The sequence below is a fragment of the Diplotaxodon limnothrissa genome, linkage group LG18, assembly GCF_057381915.1.
Source record: "Diplotaxodon limnothrissa isolate DT_005_m linkage group LG18, D_limnothrissa_male_GT1.1, whole genome shotgun sequence".
NCBI lineage: Eukaryota > Metazoa > Chordata > Actinopteri > Cichliformes > Cichlidae > Diplotaxodon > Diplotaxodon limnothrissa.
In genome coordinates this window covers 5519360-5537500 of record NC_140613.1, presented here as the reverse complement: position 1 = coordinate 5537500, position 18141 = coordinate 5519360, and the positions used below count along the sequence as shown (strand labels likewise).

At 40.0% G+C, this 18141-nt stretch overlaps 1 protein-coding gene across 4 annotated transcripts; it reads left to right on the top strand.

Annotated features, from left to right (window-relative positions):
• Positions 1-8824: 8824 nt before the first annotated feature.
• LOC146612955 (E3 ubiquitin/ISG15 ligase TRIM25-like) lies at positions 8825-10737 on the top strand. 4 transcript variants are annotated; one of them, XM_085377082.1, is made up of 2 exons: positions 8858-9075; positions 9211-10737. In XM_085377082.1, the coding sequence occupies exons 1-2, from the start codon at positions 8858-8860 to the stop codon at positions 10511-10513; spliced, it is 1521 nt and encodes a 506-aa protein (XP_085233208.1). In that variant the 3' UTR covers positions 10514-10737. The 4 variants fall into 4 exon arrangements, with proteins under 4 accessions (XP_085233209.1, XP_085233208.1, XP_085233210.1 ...); XM_085377084.1 differs by having other exon boundaries at positions 8858-9508; positions 9683-10737; XM_085377085.1 differs by having other exon boundaries at positions 8858-9640; positions 10342-10463.
• Positions 10738-18141: the final 7404 nt, after the last annotated feature.

Below are 18141 nucleotides of genomic sequence, written 5' to 3'. Positions count from 1 at the left end.
CACATGACTCCGTGAGAAAGACAATTCATTCTTGAATGAAGACGTGGATCAGACACATTTAAAATGTAGCCAATTGTGTTTATTATTAAATTATTAAGGAAATAGAAAAGCGGGGGAATAGAAAAGGGGGAGGGGTGGGGGTTAAAGAAGAGGGTAAAGGAAAGGGATAGAAAGGAGGAAAGCGAGGAGAGAGAACCCCAACTATGCCCTCTGAGCAAGCACTGGGTGCGACAGTGGATAGGAACAACTCCCTTTAAAGGAAGAAACCTATGACAGAACCAGGCTCTAGAGGGGCCAGTCAACTGTCGGGACTGGTTGGGGGGTGAGGGTGAAAGAGAGAGGGGGGGGGGGGGGGGGGGGGGGAGATGGGGCAGGTGTTAGGAGTTAAGGTGAAAATTACGATGCAACGGTGGAGGAGGAAGACGGGGTGACATCAGCAGAAGGAAAAGTAGAAAAAGTAGAAAAAGCAGGAGTGCTCTTTCTCCAGAAGAAGCGGAAGCGTTTTTTCTTCTTTTCCGTGATCTTTTCCACGAGCACTCTTTTCTCTAGGATGAGGGTTCGTAACTCATCAATTGTTTGTGTGTTTTCCTTCTCAAGTTTCCTGCATGTTGTCTCCACTTCTTCTAATTTGGCTTGTTTTCCTTCGAGCCTTTCTTTCAGTTCTTTACATTTGGCCTCCTGCATAAGCTTTGCCTCGTGCATCTCTGTATAACTGTGTTGTAATTTGTTGTGTGCGTCTTGTAGCTGCTGACTTCTCTCGAGTTCTTGAAGTGTACACTGCAGGTCTTTGTTTGTTTTCTCTACTTGCTGCTTTAACATCTGCACCTCAGTGTTTTTGCACTTCAAATTGTTGGAAAGTTTCTCCAGTTCTGTGTTTTTTCTCAGCATGTCACTGAGCTTACTCTGCATCTCTGAGCATTGTTTTTGCACTTTTTTCTTTTCCCCCTCCAGCTCAGTTGTTTTGGAGTTCAGTTGGTTATAACAGTCTTGCAGTTGTTGGTTTTTCCTCTCAAAGTCCTGGAGAATTTGTTTATCTTCTTTCTGCTTTATTTCCCATTGTTCTTTGTCTTGTAGGAAATCCTTATTTCTTTGCACGGTTTTATCAAGCTTTATTTTCAGCGCGGTGTATTTTTCCTCCACGCCTTCAAGCTTGGAGTCCGTTTCTTTCTGTTTAATTTCTAGTTGCTTTTTTTCTTGAAGCAACTCTTTATTTTTGTTCAGTGTTTTATCAAGCTTCGCCTGCAGTGCTTTGTACTTTCCCTCCATGCCTTGCAGTTTGCGCTGCTTTATGTCCATTTGTTCTTTTTCTTGGAGGAGTTCTTGATTTTTTTGCAGAGCTTCTTCAAGCTTTATTTGCAAGGCTTCCTTGTGTTTCTCGCTGTCCTGAAGCTTGCAATCCATATCTTCCTTTTTCATGGTCTGTTGCGCTTTCTTTCGAAGAAACTCAACCCTTCCTTTCAGCACTTTTTCATTTATCTCAGTGCCTTGGAGTTTTATGACCAGTTGTTTCTTCTCTTGGAGGAGTTCTTGATTTTTTTGCAGAGCTTCATCCAGCTTTACTTGCAGCTCCTGGATGTTTTTTTCCCTCTCTTTCTCGTTTTTCTTCTGTTGGTTTTTCTTGTACTTTATTAAGCTTTGCTTGGAGCTCAAAGATCCTTCCCCGCATGTCTAGGAGTTCCATTTCTTTCTCCTTTATAATATCTTCCTTATCGAGAAGCTGTCTGAACAGTTTATCTGCTTCAGCGGTCCTTCTCTCACAGTGCTCTCTCAGTAAGATAATCTCCGCTCGTTGTTTAAAAAAACTTTCCCAGATGTAATTGGTGTACTCTGGCTGTGGTGGGTGTCGCGTATTGTGATTGTTCATGAGATTTTCCTCATGCATTTCTTCCGAGCACATCTTCTGCAGTTGAGTATCGTCTTCTCGATTGCAAAGAGGAGCGCTGGGCTTTACGTTTTCTCTTTTTTTCTGCTTTCTTGGAGACATGTTGGAATCTGTTAACAGTGACTCTGAAAAGGATCCAAAAAGGGCTTCTCTGGCGAACGTTCGTTTGAATGCTGCAAACATAAATGCTGCGAATAACTCTCTGTGTGGTGCAGCTGGTCTGGTCTGTCCAGGCTGCACCACACAGACACTTCCAATCACCACACATCAAAGTACAAAGCGTATGACGTCATCACATTCTGTGTTAGGAAGTCACATTTAGGAGTTAAATTCATTGTTCATCATACTCAAGAAATCTTTCTGTTATCTTGATTAACTTATCCCAACACTGTCAATCAGACTAAGTGATCACATGACGCTAGTTATCAACTCTATAAGGTAAACCAGGGTTTCCCATTTTAGCTACTAGCCTGTTTACATGAAAGGGGTGGCGTTGGGGGCATCTGACCAATCACATACAGAGCAGCAGAACAGCTGACTTTACAAAGAAAGATAAAACTATAAACATGAAAAGGTTAAACACTTGTATTAATAAAGTTGAAATAGGAACTAAAAGTTCTTTTACTGAGCTCTGTTGATGTTTACCAGTCTGGGAGAAAATACAAGCATAAATACAAAAATGGGCATGGATATACTGGGAAAAGCATGTCGAATGATGAGCAGTGATACAGGAGACCAAGAGGAATTGCTCAGATAAGATTAAATGCTCTTATATCAGATTCTGCTCATAAGGTTACTTTAACATTTTAGGCCACAGTATGATTGGTTTAGGTGGCAGCACAAGCAGCTTCACTTCCATAAAATATATATATTTTTTTAAATAACATCTGAAGTAATTTAATGAGGAATGAGTCATCCAGTTCAGCTCTGGTATTATGATAATATAATATGTGCTTCAGTCTTAAACAAGCACAGAATTTAATGAGCTGCTTCTTCCCGACTCCCTGATTTCTGCACAGCTGGATTATTGTACCAAAGAAACTGTTTCTGTAATATTTCTGTGAAATAAAGTAATCCACTAAAACCCAGTGAGTGTTGGTTAGCTAAGATTTGTTTTTGTTCTTGATGGAATCGAAACACTCAGAAACGTCATTAATATTCGCTTGTCCTGCTGCAGACTTTTCTATCCAATCTAACAGTGAGAGCGAGCATGTGGTGCCCCACCCACTGGCTACAGGCCACATATTTCTGCAGATAAAGGCACCACCGTATTTGCCTTTATTCCGATGAAATGTCCTCTAAAGGACGCCCACACAATTGATGAGAAGTCAGAGGCCAGATGCCGATATTGTAATTCCATTAGAAAAAAGGCTGCACTTAAGTAGGTAAGATATGTGTAGGGTTTTTAAGGCCATTGCAGTCCCAAATGGAGGCAGATGGGGTATGTGAAGTTCAATATATGTGGGCTGAGCACCCTGATACCACAACTCAAGATTTCTGTTTCAACAGATAAGCTAACGGTCCCTCCTTTTAAGGAGTTGTTATCAGTTCCATACATGCCACACCTATTGCTGTGAAAGCTTGTTTGAGTATAAATAAAGAATGTACTGGGAGCCCCGGAGCGATTCCTCTGTGACACACACACAGTGCCCATGTACATGTAAAATCTTTGAGTCTGTGTTTCTTTACCTCCTAATAGTTTTCTCCTCACAAGCTGCCAAAATAAATCCATAATTAAATTTTAATCCTCATAAAAGGCTGAAAATATTTGTTCTGAATCCAAAACAGTTAGATGTAGTTTGTTAATTTCCCTCGTTTTGTTATTACCCTAGAGTAGCTTTGGTGTATCTTTTCTCTCAGTTAATATTTATTATAAACATCCATCATAACAGCATATATGCAATTACTGGTCACTTTGTTAGGTACACCTTGTTTATAGCAGGTATGACCCCTGTTGCTGACAGAACTGCGTCATGAAATCATGTTCATTAATTGTTGACTTGAATCTGCCGTTCCACCTCATCCCAAAGATGCTCTATTGGAGTACAGTGAACTCATCTTCATGTTCAAGAAACCAGTTTGAGATGATTTGAGCTGGAAGCAGCCATCAAAAGATGGGTACAGTGTGGTTATAAAGTGATAGACATGGTCGGCATTAGCTGGGCTGTGGTGGTTAAACAATGCTAAGCTGGTACTAATTGGCTCAAAGTATGCCTAGAAAATATTCTCCACACTCTCACACCGCTATGAGCAACTTGAAATGTTAATACAAGGCAAGATGTTCATTCTTTTATGTCGTTTACACCAAATTCTAACCCTACCATTTGAATGTCACAGCAGTCATCAGACCAGCAACATCTTTTCAATCTTCCGCTGTGTCCAGCTTTGGCAAGCCTGTTCAAACTGCTGCCTCAGTATTTGTTGCTCTAACTGCGGGAATTGGCACCAGCCTTGGTGTCTTTCAGAGGAACTGCTCCTGTTAGTTGTTTGCACTTCCATTCTGGATTAATTTTTCAGACCTGGAGGTTACTAATTGTAAATACGTTGGAGTCTCATACACATATTTAAATGAAAACTTGTTAGTTAACAGATTTGAAGCAGTGGAATTTGTAACCACTCAAAGACATTTAGAACAGCGACAGGTCCCCAGCTCTAATCTGTTTCTTTGTTTTGTAAGCTGGTGCAGACCCAGGACGTGCTGGAGACATTACATCTCACGGCGGGGCTGAGCACCCTGATACCACACCTTCACTTTGGAAGAGGTGGAGTAGGTGGCTGGGGAGAGGGTGGTGCTGGGATCCCATATGTTTAAATAAAATGTAATTTAAAATTGCTTTGACTGCTAGCCCTTGCAACTCAGACGCTAATATATATGTGGATATATATGTGGATTTATCTTTTTTTGTTGTTGTTGTTCCTGAGTAATTAAGCTCCGGTCTGACGCATTAGACTTCCAAGGGAAGCTGCAGCCGTCAGGGAGTGCCATTGCCATATGGGAGGTGTAATTTGGCTGTAATAATTAAGTAGGGCAGTCTGTGTGAAAACAACATCCACATAAAAACCAGGATCCATTGCAGCGTGGCAAATGTAATTGGGTTTTAATGTTGGTGCTAGCTGATTTATGTGGAAAATACTGGGTAAAGTTTGTAAAGTTGAACAAGTAAATGAAAAGTATGTTAAGGATTAATAAAACAGTTGGAATAACTGCAAATGCTGAAATAATGTAATGATGCAACTGCTAGGAAGTTGAGGGTTAAATTGTTTTAGACACCATCTGCGGTGTAACTGTAATAGCTCTCTGGCATGTGAGAAGGAAGCGCCAAATGGTGAACGATATTAGTTTCAGGTGCACAGCACATACGATTGTGCTGAAGATACGTCCCATTACAAAGTGACTGAATGGTTCTTTTAACAGATTTATTTTTCAGGTAATTAACAGTCATTTAAACCTGACTAAAGCCCTAAAATAGATGCATTTTGTGAACCAAAAAGACTAATTCATGTAAAACATGAAAGTCACAAGACTGTGAAACCACATCACCAGAGAAAACCTGCTGGGACCAGACTGTACAAATCACGTTTCCATCCTGCCTTTTTTCTTTCTGTGTATCAGAGCAGCTGACAGTTAAAGCAAAAGCACAACTGGTTTCAGTTCCTTAAAACAAAGACAGTGTAAACAGTGTTTAATGGTATGAGGTCCAAAAGTCATTGAAGTTAGATGATAACTGAAATCTTTTTCTGGGTCATGTGACAGTGATTTTTACAGGGTTTTTTTAGTAGAAAAGTCCAATTTAAGCTCAGTTATAAGAGAAAGAGCAATTTGAAGTTGACATCCGACACCTCAGGTGTTGCACTAGACTGTGGTGGTGACAGGAGAACTGAGCCAGAAGGTGAACGTTTTGATTTACTAGTCGATCTGCATTCCAGATCTCAGAAACGTTGAGTAGTGAAGAAATCACAGACGCAAGCAGCAGAAATGAGTTTCTCCTGAAGGGTTCAGTCTTTGAGATATGGTGAGGAGTTTGAGTGGCAACCATACAGAGAGCATCAACAACTTTGCACATATATGGTTGGTTTTGTGCATGATTAGTGGTTTGAATTAGATTTTGGTGGTTTTGTGTTGTGCTTGTTTTTTTTTTGTTTGTTTTGTTTTTAGCTCTGCTCTCAGAAACCAGAAACATAAACACTCTTAGCACTGCAAAGCCCAAAGATCTCTAAAAGCTTTGTATTATGAACAAATCGTTATAAAATCTAACTCAACAATGTAAATCCACAGCCTGATGGAGCTTATTCTGCTTTACTATGTTGTTCAAAAAAAAAGCAGACGATTGTCAGAATTTTTATTATGTCTACAAAGACTTAGATGCTTTAGAAAATCGCTGAGGTTTACTCCCTGAGAGGAGATTGCCATTTCTTTACCTTCTTCATCTTCTTTTCTACAGATGCAGTGATGCTTTTAACCTCCACACAGTGACTCCACATCACCAACACCAGCCTCGCTTCCAGCTCCAATGATCTTCCACCTCTGACTCTTTCCTAAAATTGACCAGTAGGTGGGGCCAGCCCTGCCCAGGTGGGGTGGCCAGCGATGGAAGGCCGACGTGGAGGCAGCAGCAGCGGTAGCTACTCACAGATCCCTGTCAGAACAGGCATGGGGTCTGTCAACTCCCCGGCCGTTTCTGTGAGATTGGAGGCGTACGACATCGGAGAGAAGAAATGCATCTCGGATGTGAGGAGGACTTTCTGCCTCTTTGTCACCTTTGACCTCTTGTTCGTCACCATGCTCTGGATCATAGAACTCAATGTAAGTCTGTGTTTGTAGTGGCTGTGACAGCAGTTTTGTTTTTTTATTAGATATCTGTAGTAATAAAGTTTTTACAGCAATGTAAAACCACACGAGATTAAGATGTATCACCAGACAGTGAGCCTTTTTGACTGAGTCAGCCTACTCGGGAGAAATTTATTGGATGCATCTGCTGTCTTCTATGTATTTTGCTCAAGAAAAAACTAAAACTGAAGATGATTTTATTATTTCCCAGAGATTAAAGGGTTATTTAAAAGTAAAGTTAAACAAAGTCAGGAAAGATAAAACGCTAGTATTGAAGTTTTTAAAAAACTCCAAAGTAGGTGAAGCCGTTAAAAGGCCAGGCTCAGAGCCTTTGGTTTTGCTTTTTTGTGGAAAAACATTTATTGTTCTTTTACAGCATTTAGAGTTGTTTCTTTCAGCTTGTGGTGGACTTTCGGATTGACAGTATCATTCCTATCTGCTTTTACTTTTGTGCCTGATCGGTGCGATTAACAGCAGTCAGCTTGACGCACAACTGAACTGAATAACAAAAATAAACACACCGTAGATTTCTGATGCACTAAATCACTTTGGAGGAAAAATGAGTTTCCTCTGCTGACTGACAGTTATTGTTTGTTGAGCTCAGTTGTATGAAAGTTCAGAGGAACTCATGAGTAGCCACCGATTTGTACACAACTGATAGCAAAGTGTGGAATATAGCATTACATGTGAACAAAGGTTTAAAGCTGGTGAAGAATGCACGTTCCTTATCTGTACAGACTTTTTCTTAACTAAACTATCAAGTGGTTTAGTTGGTATCGTGGTTTACAGTGGTTCGCCTACCAGGTGAAAGATCCCAGAAGGAGACGCTTATCCCATTGGGTTTGGTTCAGGAAAGGCATCTACCTGCTGTGGTGACTTCTTGTGAACAGGAAGAAGTAATACCATTACTTCTTCCTGTTCACAATTTTTATCTTTGTAACAACAAATCACTGAGTAATAAAACCAGCTGCCTTTTCAGTGAGTCTCTCATCCAGTTGCAGCGCAGGCTTGCCGCTGCTAAAACTAAACAGAGCTCCAATCACATTGGCCATATTTGTCACATGACGTAGGACTCCAGTAGAGAACGTAATTTAACTCTTTCTGCACCGCTGGGCGAATGAGACGTTGACAGATCGTTTTTTTCTTTCTATCGGGTTTGTTTTTCTTTCAAATTATTGGTGGGGACAATTCAATAATCGCTGGATATTGGTGGGGACATGTCCCTTCCGTTAATGCCAAATCTACGCCCTTGGACTGAAGAGTCGTTTGCTGCCAACAGTATAGTGAAACATTTAAGCTGTACATGAAAGTTAATAGGTAATTATGATGATCTTTACCAAAAAGATTTTAAATGAAAGAAAAAATAAAGGGCATGAAAACTGATTCTTATGTCTGCTGTGTATCTTCAGTGTGAATGTTGAGTTATGTTTGAGTGTCTGCATATAAAGCACATACTAATGTATTGTTTCGAAATCCATGGTGGTACACGGGAAACATTACTAAAGAATGTAGAATTAGAACACTATCTGTATTTGTTTTTTAAATAGTTTTACATATATTTTACTATTTAAAAAAATAATCAAGAAATCAAGCTTGCTGCCTGTCTTGTACAGTAATTTCATTTGAACATAGGTTTGATTTAGTGGAGTCAGTTGTTCCCATGCATCATTCTGTAAGTGTGAGAATGAACTAAGATTAGAAAATGTCAAAATATAAAGTGTCATTTATTTTTATTCATTACAGCATCCTAAACTTAGCTGAACTTTTTGAAATATAAAATGAACTCACTGAGTGTTGACTGTCAAATTTCAAACATCCAAGTAAAGATAAACTATTAACCTTTAACTGGGTCAGACTTGTTACTGCATGATGTAACCAAACATACCACACCCTGCATCATGTGATTGGCTCTTGGTCGCTCTGTAAGAATATTTCTTTAGTGCCTCCCTTCACAGATGTGTCTGTATCAGGATGGGTCTAAACAACATGGTGTAAATGCAGTTGCTGGTGAGCCTCATTTCCTGTAGGAGGTGAACAAGAGCAGAGATCTGTTTCCCTTCAGAGCACAGAGGTTGTTTATGTTCAGAGGAAGTGAAACTGTCTGACAGTCACTGAGAGACGGTGAAACGGCACAGCACATGAATCAAATGGACCAAACAAAATTCTGCTGTTCAGTCTGTTTGGATCTACTGAAGGATCCGGTGACTATTCCCTGTGGACACAGCTACTGCATGAACTGTATTAAAAGCTTCTGGGATGAAGAGGAAAAGAAGAAAATCTACAGCTGCCCTCAGTGCCGGAGGACTTTCACAGCGAGGCCTGTCCTGGAGAAAAACACCATGTTAGCAGATTTAGTGGAGGAGCTGAAGAAGACTGGACTCCAAGCTGCTCCTGCTGATCACTGCTATGCTGGACCTGAAGATGTGGCCTGTGATGTCTGCACTGGAAGAAAAATGAAAGCCTTCAAGTCCTGTTTAGTCTGTCTGGCATCTTACTGTGAGAAACACCTTCAGCCTCATTATGATGTGGCTCCATTCAAGAAACACAAGCTGGTGGAGCCCTCCAAGAAGCTCCAGGAGAACATCTGCTCTCGTCATGATGAGGTGATGAAGATGTTCTGTCGTACTGATCAGCAGAGTATCTGTTATCTCTGCTCTGTGGATGAACATAAAGGCCACGACACAGTCTCAGCTGCAGCAGAAAGGACTGAGAGGCAGAGAGAGCTGGAGGTGAGTCGACAAAACATCCAGCAGAGAATCCAGGACAGAGAGAAAGATGTGAAGCTGCTTCAACAGGAGGTGGAGGCCATCAATCAGTCTGCTGATCAAACAGTGGAGCACAGTGAGAAGATCTTCACTGAGCTGATCCATCTCATCCAGAAAAGAAGCTCTGATGTGAAGCAGCAGATCAGATCCCAGCAGGAAACTGAAGTGAGTCGAGTCAAAGAGCTTGAGGAGAAGCTGGAGCAGCAGATCACTGAGCTGAAGAGGAAAGATGCTGAGCTGAAGCAGCTCTCACACACAGAGAATCACATCCAGTTTCTACACAACTACCCCTCACTGTCAGCACTCAGTGAGTCTACAGACTCATCCAGCATCAATATCCGTCCTCTGAGCTACTTTGAGGATGTGACAGCAGCTGTGTCAGAGGTCAGAGATAAACTACAGGACATTCTGAGAGAGGAATGGACAAACATCTCACTGACAGTCACTGAAGTGGATGTTTTACTGTCAGATCCACCAGAGCCAAAGACCAGAGCTGGATTCTTAAAATATTCATGTGAAATCACACTGGATCCAAACACAGCAAACAAAAAGCTGTTATTATCAGAGGAGAACAGAAAAGTAACATTTATGAATCAACAACAGTCTTATTCTGATCATCCAGACAGATTCAGTCAATGGTGGCAGGTCCTGAGTAGAGAGAGTCTGACTGGACGTTGCTACTGGGAGGTGGAGTGGAGAGGGAGAGGAGGTTATGTAGCAGTCGCATACAAGAATATCAGCAGAACAGGGAGTGAATATGGATTTGGACATAATGACAAATCTTGGTCATTAGATTGTAACAACAACAGTTTTACATTTCGGTACAACAACATTAAAACTCCTGTCTCAGGTCCTCGTTCCTCCAGAGTAGGAGTGTACCTGGATCACAGAGCAGGTATTTTGTCCTTCTACAGCGTCTCTGAAACCATGACTCTCCTCCACAGAGTCCAGACCACATTCACTCAGCCGCTCTATGCTGGACTGACATTTTACTACAATGTAGTTGGAGCCACAGCTGAGTTGATTAAAGTGAAATAGACTGAAGTCTTTCATATTGTGGGTTTAAATCTGTGTTTTAGTTTCATTTTATTTTCTCTCCATCATTTCTGCACAGAGATCAGCTGTCAGTCAAACATTATGGGTGGTACCTCCACATCTTCTAGTTGTTCTCTTGATGTTTCTGAGTTTTTAAAGGAGATCTTTCCTGTGACTGTTTATGGAGGCTATCACTGCTCATCATCATTTTGATTTACTAAAATATTTCTCCACATGAAAATGTAAACTTCTCTATCCTCTAAATGTTTCTGGAATATTTGTATTGAACAATGTCGACATTTCTCTTTATGAGTATGGCAGACCATGTGTGTGTGTTTGTGTTTGTTTTTGTCAAAATCATCAAACAAATGAGGAAAAACTGTGATTTTAATGAATGAATTCATATATTGTGTTGATGTTTTATTGTGTGAATAAACTGGAAGGTTTGACTATAAATCAAACTTTGAACAAAGTCTTTTCTTCTGTCTTCATTCCAGGATCTCACTCAAATCTGATGCAGAAAATATGAAACTAATCTGAGAGAATAACTGAAGCAGTTTTCCTCCTGAAGCATCACAAAGTTCAGAGTTCATGTTTAGAGCAGAAGATTCAGCAGTCGCTCTGTGACCTTTCAACTTTCTTCACTAAAACAGCTTCATTACAGAGAAACAAGTCACATTTTCTTCATGTTCTTAAGTCCTTTCAGATGTTTTTAATGGTCCTTGAATGCAGCATCAGTGTCGCAGGTTTAAAAGGTCACTTTCTGTTGTGTTCAAAGATTTCCTTCAGATATGGTCTTTAATCAGTAAAGCCAGTGATACAGCAGTGTCATTAGCTGTGTTATTGGCACCAGGCTGTGTTTATGTATGTGTTTAATTCTGTCTGAGGATGTCTTCAGCATGAAATGATCATTTGCTCAGCTGCTGTGTCTCATCTCTTATCAGACATTGGTTGGAACAGAGTTTTGTTGCTGACCATCTGACAAGAGGGTGAAGAAAAGCTTCAGGCTTCATTTGGACACTACGTTGGACAGAAGTCTCCACAAAAATGACTCAGAAACACAAATATTATTAATGAAAGTCCAAATGTCAAAAAGGGGTCATACATGATCCTGAGAAATGTCCTTGAACATTTGAACATGAGTCAGAGGGTTGTCAGGTTTCTACACTGCATCGTGGCATCAAGCCTGAGATGTCTGTGGAAACAAGTATGGAGGACACAAATGCACAGACGCAGTCGAGCTGTTTACTGCTGATGAGGAAGGAAAATAGTCTGTTGGATATTAAAGCAGCATTTATTAGAGTAAGAACAGATACTTGTGTCCTTCATTTGATCCCCGTCAATTTACAGAAGACTTAAGGACCCTTTGACTTCTAACATACAGCTGCATGTTTACAATTTTATTATTTATTTATTTATTTCTAGCAAAGCGAGACTTTACTGATTAAAGACATATAATCAGACATATTACTGTTACTCTCTGAAAAAGACTCACATAAAGCACATTTATCACAAGCAAACATCAAGACACATCCTTCATGGCTTAAAGTTGCAGTGGGACTCTTTCGCCATCTGGTGGTTGTAACAGTTATGACAACTGTTCCTGCATATATGTCCCTCCTCAGTGTGAAGAAGACTGGACTCCAAGCTGCTCCTGCTGATCACTGCGTGTTCCTCCTGTGTCTAAAATCTATTTTCATTATGAATCAGGAAACTGTTTGCACCAATCATAAAGCCAATAAAATACGTCACACACTAAGAAATAACAAAAAGGAATTGTGCATTTCAAGGAGATTTTTCCCTCGTTTTTTGAAATCATAAGAATACAAACTAATGCAAGACTGTCATGTTTTCATAAGTTTGTAGAGACACTGTTCTGTTGTATTCTAGGACATCAGTCACTTTTTAAATGCATGCTACTCCTCTTCATCATCAGCATCATCATCAGCACCCATGACCTCCTTTTAGTCTTTGTTTTGTTATTTTTCAGAGTTCAGGAGACGTTCTTATGGGATTTCCACAGTGTACAAGTGCTGTTTAGAGCCTTTACCTAAAAGAAAAGAGTAAAGTACAAAGTAGATTTACTCACTGCAGGAAAATAATGCCTCAATCTGATATATTGTCTTATATGACAAACTGAAAGTGATGCATCAAAGTGTAAGCAGCATTTTCCTGTTACAGCTGGTCTAGATGGAACTGATCTGATCTCCTTTATGTACAGGTAGATATCCAGTGGGTTTGCTAAGGGTCACAGATGAGGGGCTGTGTGAGATGTTTAATGGGAAAGGAAATAAAACCATTGTTCCAGACCTGCAGCTAAGATACTCGAGTATCTTCAAATATGAAGCTGAGTATTACTTCCATACTTTCCTCCACTGCTGATGACCTTGTTACCTGCTGCTCCCTGTTAATGATCAGCCTCAGTTCTGATAGTAAACTGTTGGCTCTCTGGGGGGAAGAAAGAAGTTTGTATTTGTTTAAGATACAATGAAATCATATTTTGACATATTGGAAGATGACATGGAGCTGAAAAAATACTACAGGTATAAATGGAAACTACAGTTTATTTCTGTTATTTCCTGTGATAGTGTTTGTACACTCGCTCATGATAACTGTTCATTCAGCTGCTGTTTTTGTCTGCTGGACATCTTTAGCTTTCAGTAAGGATGCATTCATAGATCAGCACATCTTTTTGAACCACATTTCTTATGAGACTCAGAGTTTACATTTTGGAAATGTGGTGAGACCTGGGGTAGAAAGAGACTGAAGCTTCAACCTCGGCAGTTTTGTGTGTGTGTGAAGCAGAAAGATAAGAACTGTGTGGCCAACTCATCACACACACAATCCTGAATCAGAAAAACAGCATCAAGTGTTGTAATTGTTAAACACAGAAGTGTGATTTATATGTGGTTTTACTGATGGTTAACACAGTCGCACAAACACCTGAAACTGATCAAAATATAAAACAACATATTAAACATAAATATGTGCCAGTTACCAGAACTTATATGTGGTTTCACTGAGGTTTAATTCTGCTCAGTTTATCAATACTCACTCATACAAAAGTTTGTTATGTTTTATTGATTATTTGGCTTTAGGTTTTCCAGTTTTCCAGCTGCTGCTGTTTAATGTTTGCCTGGGAAAAGAAATTCCAGTTAGTGTGGGGAGTTTGGTTAAGCTGGTGGAAAACAATACTGTTACACTGACCTTTTGGATAAGATTGTCTTACCTGTGGTTTCTCTGATGTGCACGACAAAACAGTCTCCAGGCAGCTTGAGTGCCCATTTAAAGGTTCCTGGTGGTACCAAGTGATTGAAGAGAGGATTGAAAAGCCATATTAGTTTATTGTAGATTGTAGTCAGTTGGCCAAGCTTGTAATGAAAAACGGTTCATTACTCGAAGCTTTCATCACAGTCCTCTTTGGTGACATCTGGTGGACAAATATATGAAGAGCAGCTTGAGTCTGCAGCTTATAATGAACTGCTTCATTATGATTGCCCACTCTGCAGAGCTGACAGCTTGTGTTTGATGTCATGTGACAGTTCTGTGTGATATCGGGCTGATATGTTGCTTTGAACATGAATTTTCGGGGGGTGAAAAAATTATGTTATCATCAATCAATCATGTGGTCAGAAGAATCTGTGCTTACCTTGCAGGAATGTTTTAAATTTACAGATTGGGAAGTTTTTATTCAGTCTTGATGCTTTGGTGGATGTTAGCTCATATGCAGTTTTTGTAAAGACATGATTATACCCCTTAAGCGTGCTAAAGTGTACCCTAACAATAAGCCATGGGTCACCAAATGCATCAAATCCTGTTTAAGGAAAAAGAGACAGGCTTTTAAAGAGGGGGCTGTTACTGACTTTCAGGCAGTCACCAAAGACTTGAAAATCGAGCTCTTGAAAGCAAAACAGATCTACAAAAACCTTCTTGAAAGAAAATTTGCAGCAAAAGATTTTGGGTCTGCCTGGACTTGTATGAAAACCATATCAGGGTTTCAAAATCCCCAGAGCAGCAGTCAGATCATTGTAGACGGTTTTAAGTCAGACAGAGATTTGAATATGCTTGATGCTCGTTTTAGTTCTTCTGAACTGAAACAGAAACTGAAAGATACTCAACACTTCATCACTGAACTCAGCGATGTCCAAAAGGCCTTTCATACAGTTAATGTGAACAAGAGCCAGGGCCCTGATAACATTAGTGCCGCCTAATTAAATCTTGTGCTAAAGAGCTCAGTCCTAAATTTCAGCTTATTTTCAATAAATCCTTTCAAATACAAAATGTGCCCTCGCTTTGGAAGGAAGCTGTCGTCGTTCATGTCCCTAAATCTAGTCGTCCAAACGTCCTGAATGACTTCAGGCCTGTTGCCTCACCTGAGTTGTCATGAAAGTCTTTGAAAACATCATCAGAAATGTGATTATGGAAGAGATTGAATATCAGCTGGATCCAATGCAGTTTGCGTGCAGGCCCAACAGAGGAGTGCAGGACGCGCTTTGGACTAAATCTGATTCTTAAACATGTAGAGAGTAAAGGGACTTTTGCAAGACTTCTTTTCATTGATTTTTCTTCTGCTTTTAATACAATACAGCCCCATATTTTAATGAAAAGACTTTTAGAAGAGTTTGAAATCAGGAAAAACCTGGTTTGCTGGATTTTAGATCTTTTAACTGACAGGTCACAAAGAGTGAGAATAAATGGGGTTCTGTCTGACCCAGTGTTCTCCTCCACAGCTTCTCCTCCAGGGTCTCTTATCGCCCTTATTATTCATTCTCTTTACAAACACGTGTCAGAGCAGATATGAAAACAGGGCCATCATTAAATTTACAGATGACTTTGTTATTGTCAGCTTACTGAAAGAGGGTGAAACTCACCATAGTCCAATCATTGATTAGTTTGTTCAGTGGTGGGAGGAGTCTTATCTCCAATAGAACATATCTAAAACAAAAGATATGGTTATTGATTTTAGGAAACAACTAAATGGGCACAGAGTCACTTTAATTAAAGGTCAGAAAATAGAGCAAGTGCAATCATATAAATATCTTGGGACCATAATCAATGAAAAACTGAACTTTTATTGCAAATCGGTCTGTAAAAAGGGTCACCAGTGCCTTTACTGCCTCAGGAAACTTGCTCATTTCCACATCGAGCGAAAGATTTGAACTTTGTTTTCTTGTTCTTTTATTGAGTCTGTTTTATCTTTTTGTTTGGTGCCATGGTTCAGTCAGACCTCTGTCACAGAGAAAAATTGACTGAATTAGTGAGTGAGATGGTCCAGTCGTCTGATAGATGAGTCACAGGCCTGTTTAGACTCCCTGTACTCTAAACAGGTACCACAGATGGCTTAATCAATCCTTAAAAATGGTTGCCATCCTCTACGGGGTGGATTTAGCTTCTTTCTTCAGGACGGAGGTTTCTAGTTCCAAGATGCAGGACAAAGCATTATAAAAACAGCTTTGTCCCTGCTGCTGTCACTGAACTCAATAAGAATTGTTTTTGATTTGATTCACTTTGTTTAATTACTAAATATGTGTTTTGTCAGCTTTCATTAGGTGTGTGTGTTTGTGAAGGGAGGCCAAATGCTATCATTGTTCTGTAAAGCAAATTTACCTGTGGGTATAAATAAAGTAACCTTAACTTAAAGCTTATAGGAGGTTGTGAGGTCACTGCCTCCACCTGATTATGTAATTAACCAGCAGACTGGTACGTTTATATATAATATACTATAAGTTATATCATTATAATTATGTGTATATCATATTTCTTATGTACATTTTAGACCTGGGAGCAGAAATGCTGATGAACTGGTTTTTATTCAGGAACAGGCAGAGCGTCCTCTCTTCCTGGCTCCATGTCTATAATTATGTCACACACTGATTCGCTCTCACAAAATCACCAAAACACGGCACAAATCCCACCAATGCTTCAATTCCTTATAAATCTTTGAATCAGGTACTGAAGCAGTGACGTGCTGAATGAAGCTTCAGACGTCATTGATCACGTGACTCTGTTCAGTCAAACCAAGCCTCAGCACAGCGTTTCTGAAGCAGTGTGTTGATTTTTTGACACACGTGCCGGAGCTTCAGCTTCAAACGGGCCGTCACCATCAGAGTTGCTGGAACCATGTCCCACTACTGGCTACTCTGTTTTATTCTGTGTTAAGTTTTTGAATGTGAATTTTCTGTGTTAAGAATAACAAAGAAAATGTAATGAAGTGATTTTAAAGTTTAAACTTTGTGTTAAATCTTGTGAGTCAGAGAGAGAGAGAGAGATGAGGTGTGGGTGCACATCAGATGATCAAATGTCAACAACCTGATTGGCCCAAGTGTGAAGATGTGACGTCCAGTGAGGGAAGGGGGGAGAAAGGGTGAGCAGGTATAAAAGTGAGGTGAAGAAGAGATTTGGGGTTCTTCCCTTTTGTCCTCTGTGAGATGAGCAGTTCAGAAGTTTGGATCTAAGAGGTTCACAGTTAAAATTCCAGCAGAGACGCTAAAAGGAGAACCACAGTCCAACCTGTGAATGTTTTTAACCCTTTGTGAAACAACAAAGGCATAAATATGATCATATCAATATCATCTACTGGCTCAGACTCATAGGATCAGGGATTAGAACTCCTTTTATCAGAGAGATGAAATCTACTTCCTGTACAGGGTTTTTTTGTGGGCCTAGCGATCGACAGAAACTAGAGTCAATAAAAAAACTGGACATTGGCTCAATGTGTGTGTGGCACAGGCAAACAAGGACTGAGCGCTGTGTAGTCCCACATAAAGTCAGACACCTGGTCACCCTAGGTGGACCATGGCATGGTCTATATGGAGGACACAGACACTGCTGAAAACATGACTCTGTCTGGTTTAGATGATCAAATGTCTTTACTTTAGGAGGCTGTGGCTCAGAGTACATTCACATAATGCCTTTGAATAAATGTAAAAAGCTTGTTTTGCTCCTGCTTTGATTTCTTTGTCCAGGTAGAAATTCTGCTTTTTGCCTCTAAAATCTGAAACAGTTTGAAACAAAGTTTGGCGCTCTAATCCTCTCTGTGTTTGTCCTTTGGTCAGATGGTGATATTGAATGAAATATTCCAGTATTCAGTAGCTCAGCAGCTTTGTAACATGTGGTTTTGCACACTGTTCAAACCTCAGATGTTTGTGTAAACAAGTGTGGAGGACACAAACTGACGGGGGGAGGAACGACATTTACTGTTGATGTGTCTGACATTTAGTCTCCATGAGTTCTCATAAGACTGAAGAACTCTGTGATCTCTAACATGCAGCTGTATGTTTTCAAATCATGTGTCTCATTCTCTGGACTTTACTAGACAACGAGTGAAGAACAGATAACGAATATCATCTTTAAAGTGATGAATAATAACTCTGCCTCTGTGTCTTCATAAAAAGATCGTACTTCTGAAAGGTCAGAGGGCAGCATCCACTCTGGGTTTACACAGTTTTGCAGCTTTAGCTCTTCTGAAGTTCAGCACCTGCTTTTTCAACCAATCAGAAGCCAGTATTGTAGAGAGTTCATATTTCTTTTCATGCAATTGAATCATTTTGAATGTTTAGGTGAATATTTATATTTAGAGTATTTTCTCGATCAGTGTCTTCAGTCCTGACCCTGAGTGCGTACGTTTAAAA